Source organism: Haliotis rufescens, unplaced genomic scaffold (assembly GCF_023055435.1).
Source record: "Haliotis rufescens isolate VD_foot unplaced genomic scaffold, xgHalRufe1.0.p SCAF_124, whole genome shotgun sequence".
NCBI lineage: Eukaryota > Metazoa > Mollusca > Gastropoda > Lepetellida > Haliotidae > Haliotis > Haliotis rufescens.
In genome coordinates this window covers 168,948-181,422 of record NW_025963807.1, presented here as the reverse complement: position 1 = coordinate 181,422, position 12,475 = coordinate 168,948, and the positions used below count along the sequence as shown (strand labels likewise).

Genomic DNA, 12,475 nt, shown 5'->3' with positions numbered 1-12,475 from the left:
GCAGCTAATTTTTGTTGACTAGTGAAATAAAGATTAATTTATTACCTTGTTTAGGCTAGCTAAATTAATGGTATTTACTGTTTTGAAGTTGTGCTGATGTAGGCCTGTTTTCCTTTTAAAACAAGAACTCAGATTGGAAGTGCATGGTGGCACAACAAGCTTTTCACAAGGACTGAAGTATCTGCTTGCAATACATATTGATGCTCACAGCCATAATCTTGCCTATGTCCTCATTTTGTCTTTGTTTATGCTACATACACATGGCACTGTGTTTTGCACACTGAGTTCTTTCATTTGCAAGTTCTTCATACTTAGAATGTGTCTAGCGACCTGAAAAACATAAGACATGTATTTGTCCTATTCCTGCGTATAGCATATTCTAACTGTTGTAATATGACTATGTTTGCAGGGAATCCAGTTAGGACCTACAGAAGCATCCCGGTATTGGGTGTATTGGGTTCCAGCACAGTTTGTGGAAGCCATCAAAGATGCAGTGCTAGGGAAGTGGCAGTACTTCTAGCATAGAGGATAAGGTCTCACCACAAACTTGCACCAGATGTGCTTGCTCACCATGCATAGCATGGTCTGTGTTACAGTATCACTATTCACTATTTCTGGCAGTCCAAGTTATGTTTGAATTTCTGATGAAAGATATGTTGCTGCTAATAAAAGCCTATGTATATAAGTTTCTTAATCTTTTAATAGATCTCTTAAAACTCTCGATGCTAAAGTCAACTGTTAACCAATCATATAAATTGTGCATGATATACATAAATATTGGTTATCTTGCTAAATATCAAAACTTTAAGCATGTAAATCCTGCAAGTTATTAGACAAATTTATTGGCACACAGCTGCCAGTAACAGCCATTGTTAATTCAATACACTTCACACTGGCATGTGGTCCGATATTTTCTTTTTAATATTATCATTTTTTTCATTTGATCATAACCTTTTGTTCATTTTTGTTTAAAAAACCCCACAGAAGTACCTTCATTCCCAAAAATTAGCAACTTTCCATTTAATTGATTATACATGTGTGGAGACAAAAACAATCTTAATCATCTCCTGGTACATCATCGACTAAGAATGGCATTGGGGGTAAACAAACAATTCTACAGTTCACGATTCTGTTATTCCATTAGATACAGGTGTGTAAAACGTCACTCAAATGTATGATAAACACAACGCATGCATATGTCACACATCGATGTGAAGCTGGGTCTACGTGACCCAGAGTTTTTATCAGAATTGACCTGGCTGTCACAGGGTCAACAACGTGGCACACAGAATTGTCGATGACCAAATTCACTGACAACAGAATATAGTGGTCGCTGTTTCCTGTGGATGTTCACCCTGGCACATGTCTCATTACAATTCGTCTTAACCACCTATGTTATCGGCATGTGTGTGTGACATGCCACTGTAATAGATTGGGCTTAGGATTAGGATATACAGATAAACATATATTGCACAGAGACTAGCAACGAACACATGTCTTTAATGTGCCACTCAAAAGTAATGAGTATATATACTCACACGCAAAAGGAGTGCAAGTCGAGTATGCAGTATTAATGTTATTTATTTTCAACAGTAAAGACAAGAAATATCAATAGGGCATGATTGACAAAAATTTGACTGAAGACAGTTTAATGGATTAAAAGGCAGATGACATAATTGTTTTTTTTCAAATGGTAAGGGCTTACACAGTTTCGGGGCAATACCCAAAATGTCAGTCAATACCTGGTGTGACCACCATTAGCATTGATCACTGCCACATATCTCCTGTACATTGAGTGGATCAGACGATTTGTGAAGGCCCTAGGGATCCTCCTGCACACATCCAGAGCAGCTGTGTGTAGTTCATCGGCAGTTGTAGGGACTGGGCGCACATTGTGCAGACGCCTTTGAACCTCATCCCACAAGTGTTCGATGGGGTTCAGATCAGGGCTGAGGGCTGGCCACCGTAGAACACGGATGTTGTGTTGTTAGCTCTGGCAACATGGGGACGAGCGTTGTCCTGCTGGAAAATGTGTTGATGTTGTGCAAAAAATGGAACAACTTAGGGTCTGATCACTTGGTCGATATACCGCTGAGCAGTGACGCCGTGTCCCCGACCTTGACCAACATTCAGAAAGCACATGGGTCCAAGTCTCGCATTAAGTCCAATCCCTGCCCATATCATGACGCTAGGTCCACCCCATGGATCCCTTTCCACAACGTTTCTGTCAGCGAAACGATCACCTCGACACTGCCAAATTTTGACTCTTCTGCTTGGGAGACACAAAAGCGACTTGCATCAGAGAAGATAACACGCCTCCACTCACGATGACGCCAATTGCGATCACCCTGTGCCCACTGAAGTTGTGCTTGTCAATGCCGTGATTGGAGAACAGGACGACATGCTAGTCGGCGACATCTAAGGTTGTTGGAACGGAGACGTCAGATCACAGTGTCCCGGCTAATGTGTCGATTATGTGTTCCTATGGTCTGTCGAGCACTTTCACTTGCAGTGAGGAACGGATGTCGCTGGTGTTGGGTAATTTGTCCGATCTTGTGGAGGTGTGGTGACCCTAGGACGACCGCTCCGAGGAAGGTCATCTGTGGTCTGTGTAGCATTGTATCGATGCAGGAGACGGTAAATTGTGTTTATGATAATGTTGGAATGGCGGGTAACATCTTGGACAGACTCTCCAGCTTCCAAATGTCAGATAGCCTGGTTTCTCTGAATTTGAGTTAGGCGTGGCATTGTTGACCAAGGAGTGGTAGGTCCAAGAATCAGCCACAGTTCGTGACAGTTTGTGCATTTTCGATTTCGCGAGAAATTGGTGCATGATACCCACATATTCATTGAAATGGTGCGTTTTGGCGACTCGTTTTTTTAGGTTGCGGTTTTACTCGGGGCTTCCAAAATGCAACCAAAAATATTGATAACACCATAAGGCTTCACAACATGCTAAAACTCGTATCAATTTATGGTTCCTTGTTTGTTACCTATATGCTTAAAACCACTTGCGTTTCTTTTGCGTGTGAGTATATATATAAACTAAACAGCAAAAGAAACGTCCCCATGGATAGATATATGAGAAACCTTAATTTTTAAACTAATCCTATCTCACACTATAAAATTCTTCTTATTCTTCGATTTTGGTGTGGAAACGTCCTAGAATAGAGTTTCCAGCTTCAAAAACACAACTCACCCAAATACATCCCATACCTCACCAAATCACCACTGTCATCATGGTTCACGCACCACTAAAATCCCGTGCGACACGACCCCAGCAACCTGATCACCTGACATATCCAGCACCCTCATTCTCAATTCTATCGCTAATGGTTTTCGTACGTTATACTTGTACAGAGAATTTTTTTTTTTTAATTTTTTTTTTTTAATAAAATTCAAATACACGACCTCTACTAAAGTTTACCAATACCATGAAGAGTGTGTGGTATTAATAACAATGTCTTCTGTGTACCACCTTGTCAGAAATTTGATCTCAACTTACTCAGCTAAGTGTTCGATAAAGGTGACTGTTTGTCGGTTCAAGGCGTTGTTTACGGTTTTCGTGCATGTTGTTTTTTCCTCCGCTTTGAAACCCAAACGATTGTGTTATCCCCTGTGGCTGTACCTTCGTTTTCTTGCTTAACAAGATATTAGTCAATTTGGCGATGGTTACATCGCTCTCCGTTGAGGAGGACTGCTTTCTGTCGCGTTTGACTGCTGCGATTCCCGCCTCTGTGTGGACCACGCCCCTGTACACGTGCCCGCTGCCTGGCTTCTACAGTCGTCTCACCTTTTAATGGCCAGTGTACATGTATGGTTCTGTCATCTGTATCCCTTCACCTAGACTAACTTTTAGTTTATGAAATCTTATTAAACAAATAATTTCCCGATGCCAATATATATGTGAAATAAAGCTAGCTAGAACTGGCTAAATACGCCTTTGTATTCATATCTAGTTTGTTAATTTGTTTGTTATTGTTGTTTTTTCTCACATAAAATAACAATATTCCACAGTCATCGACATAAATCGATACATCAACACATCGTCTGATCAAGAACTCGTCGGCTAGTACGACTTTACCTGCAGGAAGCCTCGGTGGGTTAGATCGCTGACTCTGTGTGTCCCAGAGGGGACTCAACCCCATAAAGTAGGAGCATGTACTTTACTGAGAAGATGTTATCCCAGATTACTTTAGTTATATAAAACAGACGAACGACGGATCGTCCTCAGTCATAAGATCGTCATTCTTCCATGGTATCAATAGACCTCTCCATCATCGTGCATCGGGCTTCTGTACGCGAACTTGGACAAGGCTTTCCTTGCATTCCGTTGTCTAGATCAGACAATCCAGTGATTGTCATCATGAGGATCCTTCTGCCTCTTGCAATATGATGACCTGCACCAACCATATCAGTGAACTTGACCAACCGGTCTCATTGATCTCTTACAGGCATAGTCATCTCGTATGGTGAGCTTGAGATACTGAGTCTCTTCTCTACCAGGATCTTCATGGATCCAGTCCACGTGCCTGCCAGCCATGAATCGTCTTACGATACTCTCCTATGAGAAATCACCATTACAAGGTTATGACGCTTGAGACAATGCGCTCCCCCTATTCAGATTTGAATCGTCATACAGACGACATCATCCTGAGGCTCGATATCATCGCAGCCGATCTTTATCATCGTTGCCGTTGATTTGAGCCTGATATTCCATTACAGGTTATGACGCTTGAGACAACGCATTCCCCCTATTCAGATTTGAATCGTCAAACAGAGGCCATCATCCTGAGGCTCGATATCATTGCAGCCGACCTTTATCATCGACGCCCTCGAATTCAGCCTGATATTCCATATTAGTTGGTACGTCTTATCCACCCTCATCGTGGTCAACCTAAACCATTCTAACAGACGAATCGACAGGGGAGTTCGTTGGACTTTCATGGATACAAACGGCAGATGTTCGATGTCTGAAGATGGTTTCTAGCGTCATACGGGACTCGCCTTGGTACTACACCTGTTTCGTCCTATATTCTACAAGAAACTGACTGCCTATTGACTGGTGTTTTTCATTACTCGGGACACCGCTCGTGTGTTGGGAGCTTTTGACCACGTGATCGGAAAGACTGCTGTATTTCCAACCTGCGCAAGGGTGAATTACACATCACGCCAAGATTGCTGTTTGTAAACAAGACTACCATGCTGACTTTGGTACAGGCTGATCGCATGCGAGCCGTACGAAACATTTACAGTAGTAGTCAATTACTTCCTTTTTTGTCGCATCGATAACCGGAATGCACAGCGCTTTTTCCGGTGGCTAGGCAATGGAATCCATCGTCTCTTCACCAGTTCAATGCATCGCCGATCAACCTTGCAGGACAAGTCATCCCTCACTTATTCAAGACGAGAGTTGGTGAATATTGACAGTTTTGTTCGGTATATGATCCTAATGTTCTCCACGTCCATTCAAGGCACGATTTCTGCTACTTCCCCTTTTTCACCTGGTCCCGATTAACCCGCTTCGTACGATCAGCCAACCACTAAACTACATCTCAGCCTCGTTTTTTCTACTAGATACTAGATCACACGCACGACCATCAAGATTTTACCATCGCTTTAGAACACAAATTTTGTGTTATGTGTGCCTGAATGTCGATCTGCAGGCGAAGTCATCTCCACATCAACAACCCGGAAGTTCAACGTTCTACGTAGGTAAAAGCTATTACACTTTGGACAACCTCTCCACTACCCCATTCCAACTGTCACCAGTCAACAGACGACAGCTTGGACTTCCACATCTGGAAGGAGAACCACCCTCTTGTCACTGGCGGTACACTACCCTCTGGAATTGCTACGACCCACACGAGTGACTAAACCAATTGCTGTTCGTCACACAGGAATCCGTAATACATTTTACCTGGATGAAGGGATTTTAACCCTGACATCAACAATTACTCAGACTTCAATTTTTACCCGGAAATTATTAACTCAACTACGTTGGTTAAAATATTATCAGAAGTCCGACTTACAACCATTCCAGGATCTCCATTCCTTGGGATGAAGTCTAATGAGCCAGACTAACATCCTAGTACCAGAACACAATGAGGAAACACCTCTTGTGAAGGTCTGTGGAATCGATTGTTGGCAGAGGAACTTGGTTACACAAGCCGGAATACAACAACCACCTGTTCATGGATGCCTCACTTCAAGGTCGGATAGCTCACTTCAACTTGGAAGTAACATCAGGCCTATGGTCAGAAGCAGACAGCTCTACCACATCAATTATCTAGAATACGAGGCTGTAATCCAGGCAATATTTCATTGGACCACACAGTCAAGAAACCAACGTCTGATGATCGGGACACTCATTTCAACTGTGGCATACACTTTACACCTTCAAGGCACAATGAAATCAGAGACCCTCCTGCAGTTGACTTTTTTCACCTTTACTGGACAAGCTCAACTTACTGATACTGGCAAGACATATACTGGGAGCGGCAAATGGATTAGCAGACACCTTATCCAGACCAGCCAGACTATCACCTACTGAATGGAAGCTACAGTCAAGGCATTCCAACTGGCAATAAAAGAAAAGGTTGTCTACTAATAACCCTATTTGCATCTGATAACATTGTGTCACCAGCGCCGGACCCAGAAGCGTGATCAGTCGATGCTCTGACAATATCATGGGAGGATCTAAACGCGTATGCGTTTCCCCCACCAGCCTTGATACCACGGATACTACAAAGATCCTACACACGAGCTACCTATAACTGCTGTTGGTAGCGCCTTCTGACTGACAAGAACTTGTCGAACTGGCAGGGATTCCACTACTAAGACTTCCAAACTGGTCACATCTACTGCTACATCATCCCTCCAATCAGGTCCAACCAAGACCAGAATTATACAAACTTCACGTATGGAGTATATCAAGAGCAGTCTCATAAGAGGATTTTCCATTAGGGCAGCTAAGGCAGCCTCCTTAGCACTCCGTCAATCAACGAGAATCTCTATGACGATAAATGGAATAGTTTTCACCAGTTTGCAAGATCCAGGGTTTTCTACAGCCAAACTACTACGCCACAAGTAGCAGATTACCTATGTCACTTAAGAAGAACAAGGCATCTTATGGTTCGACACTGGGCACTTACTGGGCAGCGATCAGTTCTGTACCAACTACTCACAAATGGGATAAAACTTACTATAGTTCCCGAACCAATAGATCTACACAGGTCTTTCAGGCGTTACAATGACTTCAGGCTCCAAGGTTTCCGCTGTCGGTGACCTTCAGACATTGATTCACTCACACCACCTTATGGACCAATCTACCAGACTTGGCCTTTCAGCATGGGATCTTCCTGTATTCTTCCGTCACTTCTCCTGGCTGACTATGGACCACCTGTGGATAAAACCTCAAACTTTACGTTCATAACGATCTTCCTGCTTGCGCTGGCTCCTGCAGCTCATGTTAGAGGAACTCGTGTTTAGACGTCGGTTGAGTCCGGTTCCAGCGTCTTCAACAAGATATGCATTCAAGGACAACTGGATTGTCTTTTCAGCCTCCACCACTCTCATTGATTGAGAGCTGATGTCATGGAAGACATCTCACTTTGCCAAGCCTAAGCCTACAAGATCTACTTGAAGACATCTCAGACCATCCGTCGCTGTTGCACGCATATTCTTCATCAACTTGTCGACAGCTGCAACTTCTGATGTATCTTGAACCACCATCTTCACTGGCTGCGTTCTTTCATCCTCAGGGTCTAAACCTTCGAGAGACTACCACCCGAGCTGCTTCCAATCCTCATGAGACAAGGGCAGTGACTTCCACCTTGGCATTGCATAGTATTGTACACTTTCAGCCATCCTGGAGGGATGTTCTGGCGTTCTGATATGGTCTTCACCTCCTACTCCTTTGGGCACAGCACAGATGAGGAAGCCCAGTGGACTACAAGTCCCAAGTCTGGTTTCCTCTATATATTGCAATATTTTTATTTATTGCTTATGTTAATCGGGTTTCCCAGATAAAATCCCAGAGGGAGGGTATATATGCTTGTCTGTTGGGACTTCGGTCTATGTCAATAGAAGCCACCATCCGGTGCAGCCATTTGTTAAATGGTGTCCCAATCTTCTACCTGTCTTTTGCACATGTGATGTATCAGTAGTTGATTGAAGACCTGTGTGATAAACGGGTATTGTCGATCGTTTCCTCTTCTCGTTCTTACCTTATTCAATCTCTATGTGAGTTTGATAGGCTGACGAAGCGAAAAAAAGAGATGCCAAGCTGGTCCGCCTTACGTCCTTGGGAGCGTATGTGTGAGGTCTGTCTTGTAGAACCTACGCCGGGGACAGGGTGTTTGAAACAAAACACCTCCTCCTGTCCTTGGTGAGGTTTAAGTCGTGACCGAGTAATTGTCGCCTGGCTCATGGTTACGCGGTTGTTGGAACGGCGTTCTGTGTGAAACCATGGAACACATGATTCCCCGATGTCATGATGTATATCTCTTGGTAGCACAAAGAGGGTTTTTTGAAGCAACACTTACACGAGTTTATCACTAATCCTTGTAAAATCCTTTGAATTTTCCTGATTAGTTCCAGCTTCCTCGTGTATGTCTCATGGTTGAGGTCCTTACTGACTTGGGTATCTGCGCCCCACCATCCAACCGTGGGATAAATGCATAGTGTGAGGTAGGATAAGTTTAAACATTTGTAAATTTTCTAATAAATTGCATATTTATATACTTATCTATACTTATCCTATCTCACATGCTAAATGCCCACCCAACCATCCCCGCATCACAGTTACACCAGCTCTAGATTGAGAATGAACGTGCTGGATATGTCAGGTGATCAGGCTGCTGGGGTTGTGTTGCACGGTATTTTAGTGGTGCGTGAACCATGATCACAGTGGTGATTTGGTGATGAATGGGATGTGTTTTGGTGAGTGGTGTTTTTGAAGCTGGAAACTCTGCTCTAGGACGTTTCCACACCAAGATCGAAGAATAAGAAGAAATGCATAGTGTGAGATAAGATAAGTATATTAATATACAATTTATTAGAAAATTTACAATTTGTCCAAACACTATAAACATACTTCGAGACATATTAAAAAGATGAAACATGAAACTTGGCAAAACTAGTCATCAAGGTTGAAATTAAAGTGTCAAATGTTCTTAAAGTGAAACACAACACCAGCCTCTGAGAAAATGGCATCACAAGTCAGTATCTCGTGTGTCCGTATATGCGTTGATGACTGCCATGCAACGTCGATACATGGAATGGATGAGGCGGTTGATGAATGCCATAGGTACTTGAGCCCACACTCTGAAGAATGCCTGACGCAGTTCAGCTGCAGTTGTCGGCCTTGGTCTGACGTCATTCAGTCTTTGAATCTCGTCCCACAGGTGCTCAATGGGATTTTAATCGGGACTGAGGGCAGGGCACTGCATGGTTCTGATGCTATTCTGCTGGAGGAAGTCTCTTGCTCTCACAGTGTTGGCACGGGCATTATCATGCTGAAACTCGTGGTTGCGGCGACGTGCCAAATGAGGTATGGCATGTGGTCTCAAGACTTGATCAATGTACCGAGCTACTGTGACACCATTGCCTCTCCCTGGACCCATGTTCTGGAAGACCACAGGGCTGACCCTCTGTGCAAGACCAATTCCACCCCACACCATGGTTGTTGGTTGGTTGGTTGGTTTGTTGTTTAATGCCACACTCAGCAATATTCCAGCTATATGATGGCGGTCTGTAAATAATCAAGTCTGGACCAGACAATCCAGTGATTGATATCATAAAAATCGATCCACGCAATTGGGATCAATGACATGCATCAACCAAGTCAGCAAGCCTGACCACCCGATCCTGTTAGTCGCCTTTTACGACAAGCATAGTCGCCTTTTACGGCAAGCATGTGTTACTGAAGACCTATTCTACCCCGGAATCGTCATGGGGCACCCCACACCATGATGCTTGGACCACCCCATGAGTTTCTCTCAATGATGCTCTGACCACCCCATGACTCTCTCTCAACAACACATGCATCCGAATAACGTTCCCCAAGGCGTTGCCAGACTCTCTCTCTACCATAAGCTGTTGAGATACAGAAACGGCTCTCGTCTGAGAAGACGACTCTCAGTCTCGTCAATTGTCGATGCACGGTGTCCGCACTAATGTGTCTCTGGTGTGTCCCCATGGTCTGTCAAGCAGTTTCCGCAGCAGTAACAAAGCGATCTTGAAGATGCTGTCGCACGATCTGACGATCCTGACATCAGGTGGTGACCCTTGGTCTTACACACGGTTAAGCCTAAGGGCTTGGTGTTGCTGATTTTTTGTCAATCTTGGCATGTGGTAGCAATTCAATAACGAAGGAATGTTATCCAATCTGGATGGATATTTATAGGGCAAGCAATGGAGGAACGCATGTGCATTTCAATTTGCACGTAACTCAAGTGCATCGAATTACCATGGCCGTTGCCATGATGCGTTTGGTTTTATTGTCATCTGCTTTGTTTTTTTATCATCAAATTTCATTTTTCCAGACAAGGTAATGTTAAATTTTAGAAACTTTGACAAAAATTACCCAGATATTTAAATGACAACTTTTCATGCAATGTTACTTGGGGTGACGTTTCTTTTGCGGTTCAGTATATATTTTTACGAATCCTCTACCTCTATTACATCTTTGCCATAAACCCTGTATCCTGTGGCTGCAATCACACTTTAACTAAAATTTCAGATTTTCAACAGAAGTTTTCTTCACTGATAATTCTTCATAACAAGTTGTTCACATAACAGCACTGACAGCATACAGCACTCTTGTGTGCTAAGGCAATAAAAACCTCTCTTTTTCCTGTGTGTGCCAGAGGACACATCTTCCAAAAGGATTAGACTCTAGCACTGGTTGTGTAGTCACAGTTTACTGGTAGTTTCAGTATTCTGGTTTATATTACTTTGTAGTAGGACAATAAGAGGTCATCAGCTGTAAACTGATTATACTGGTACTCATGTAAGTTGGGTGTCTCCCTCCACTTGTAAGAAATGTGGAAGTTTTTATGGTCATGTTGTGAGTTCTGTACCGCCCTATCCAAGAAGCCGTTTTTACCAAGCTTCTCGACTCTATTACGAAGGCTAAACATAAGGAAGTTTGCCGAGAAGTTGTTAGAAGTATTGACATCTAAAGCTCCCATTATGGATGCACGGTTTGACCATGACTTCACCTCGACTTTCTAACCTGAAGATGCCAGCTCAGCCCAACCCTACTCCCAGTTTATCTCAGGGTCTCTTATCTCTTTATCTCTTGTTTGACTCCCGACTCTCAGCACTTTCGTCAGAAATAGAGCAGCTCAAGTGTTCATCTGTACGGCTTCCAGATAGCCCACATGAGAAGTCCACATCTCACCAGCAACGTAGTAGCTCTCAAGCTATTCCCCACCAGGATTCACATCTGTTACATACACCACTCACCACTTACCACTCACCACAGGCACTGTTAGATACAGAGAAAATAAAGAGCACGGAATTGTCAGAACTACCATATGGCTCCCACACAGACTCCTCGGGGGTCCTGTAGTATACTTCTAAGTCTTTCTGTACACCATCCGAGACACAGATAAATTCCTGGAGTTTCAAGTCACCATCAGGTACGGGACTTCCCCGTCCCCATTATGGATCATGCACGGGCTCCTCGTCCTCTACTGACAACTCCGCACTGACAACTTACAAAAGAAAGGCATCAGCCACAGTATCTAGCCAGGATGCAGCTATCTCCATGGGCAACGCCAGCTGGTTTACAGACAACCAGCCAACCCGTTCACTACAACGTGTTTGCACAAGCTCCACATGCTAACATTATTCCATAATCCTGGACACTGTTGAACGATGATCCATAGGATTCCTTTGATTCTATTGACACCATACGGAATTGTATTCACAATCTGAAGATTTGCCTTCAAATTACTTTCTTTGTAGAACAAATTTTGGACGTTATAACTTGTCCTACAACCTGAAATGGAACAGACAGAGATGCCTGAGTACATGGGTAGCCAGGCCCCTACTACGGCACAGCACAGTCCATCCACCAGATTTTACCTTGGCCCAGTTATGCACGTTGAAATATGACGACCGACTTCCCTTACCTAATCTCAATCTGAAATGTAGGACACTCATGACACTCTGAGATCACTCTTACCTGCATCACAAGATACTCCTTGAAGGAAATATCCTCCTCCTAAGAAATATCCAAAGATAAGCCTCAACCTATAAAGACCGACCAAGTTGGACTCATCCACAGCTTCTTATACACGATAGTCTGCATGCAGGAGGATCTACTATCATACACAAGTATGGATGTTGTTGCAAATACTTTGGGTCTAGCGCAAATAACTCCTTGCACAGATTCAATCAAGCTAAGAAGATGATCATGACTTTGCCCATTACTGCTCCCAGATTCTTCAATGACTACCTGGGA

The 12,475-nt window shown here is 43.5% G+C and overlaps 1 protein-coding gene across 6 annotated transcripts in view; it reads left to right on the top strand.

Annotated features, from left to right (window-relative positions):
* LOC124125318 (ubiquitin domain-containing protein UBFD1-like) overlaps positions 1-685 on the top strand; it is a 257,619-nt gene extending 256,934 nt beyond the window's left edge. For 5 of the 6 annotated variants that reach the window (XM_048393972.1, XM_048393971.1, XM_048393969.1 and 2 more), the window contains exon 8: positions 410-685. In XM_048393972.1, coding sequence (XP_048249929.1) covers positions 410-520 — 111 coding nt within the window. In that variant the 3' untranslated portion in view covers positions 521-685. The remainder of the gene's footprint in view (positions 1-409) is intronic. The other variant, XR_007220282.1, reaches the window with a different exon arrangement.
* Positions 686-12,475: the final 11,790 nt, after the last annotated feature.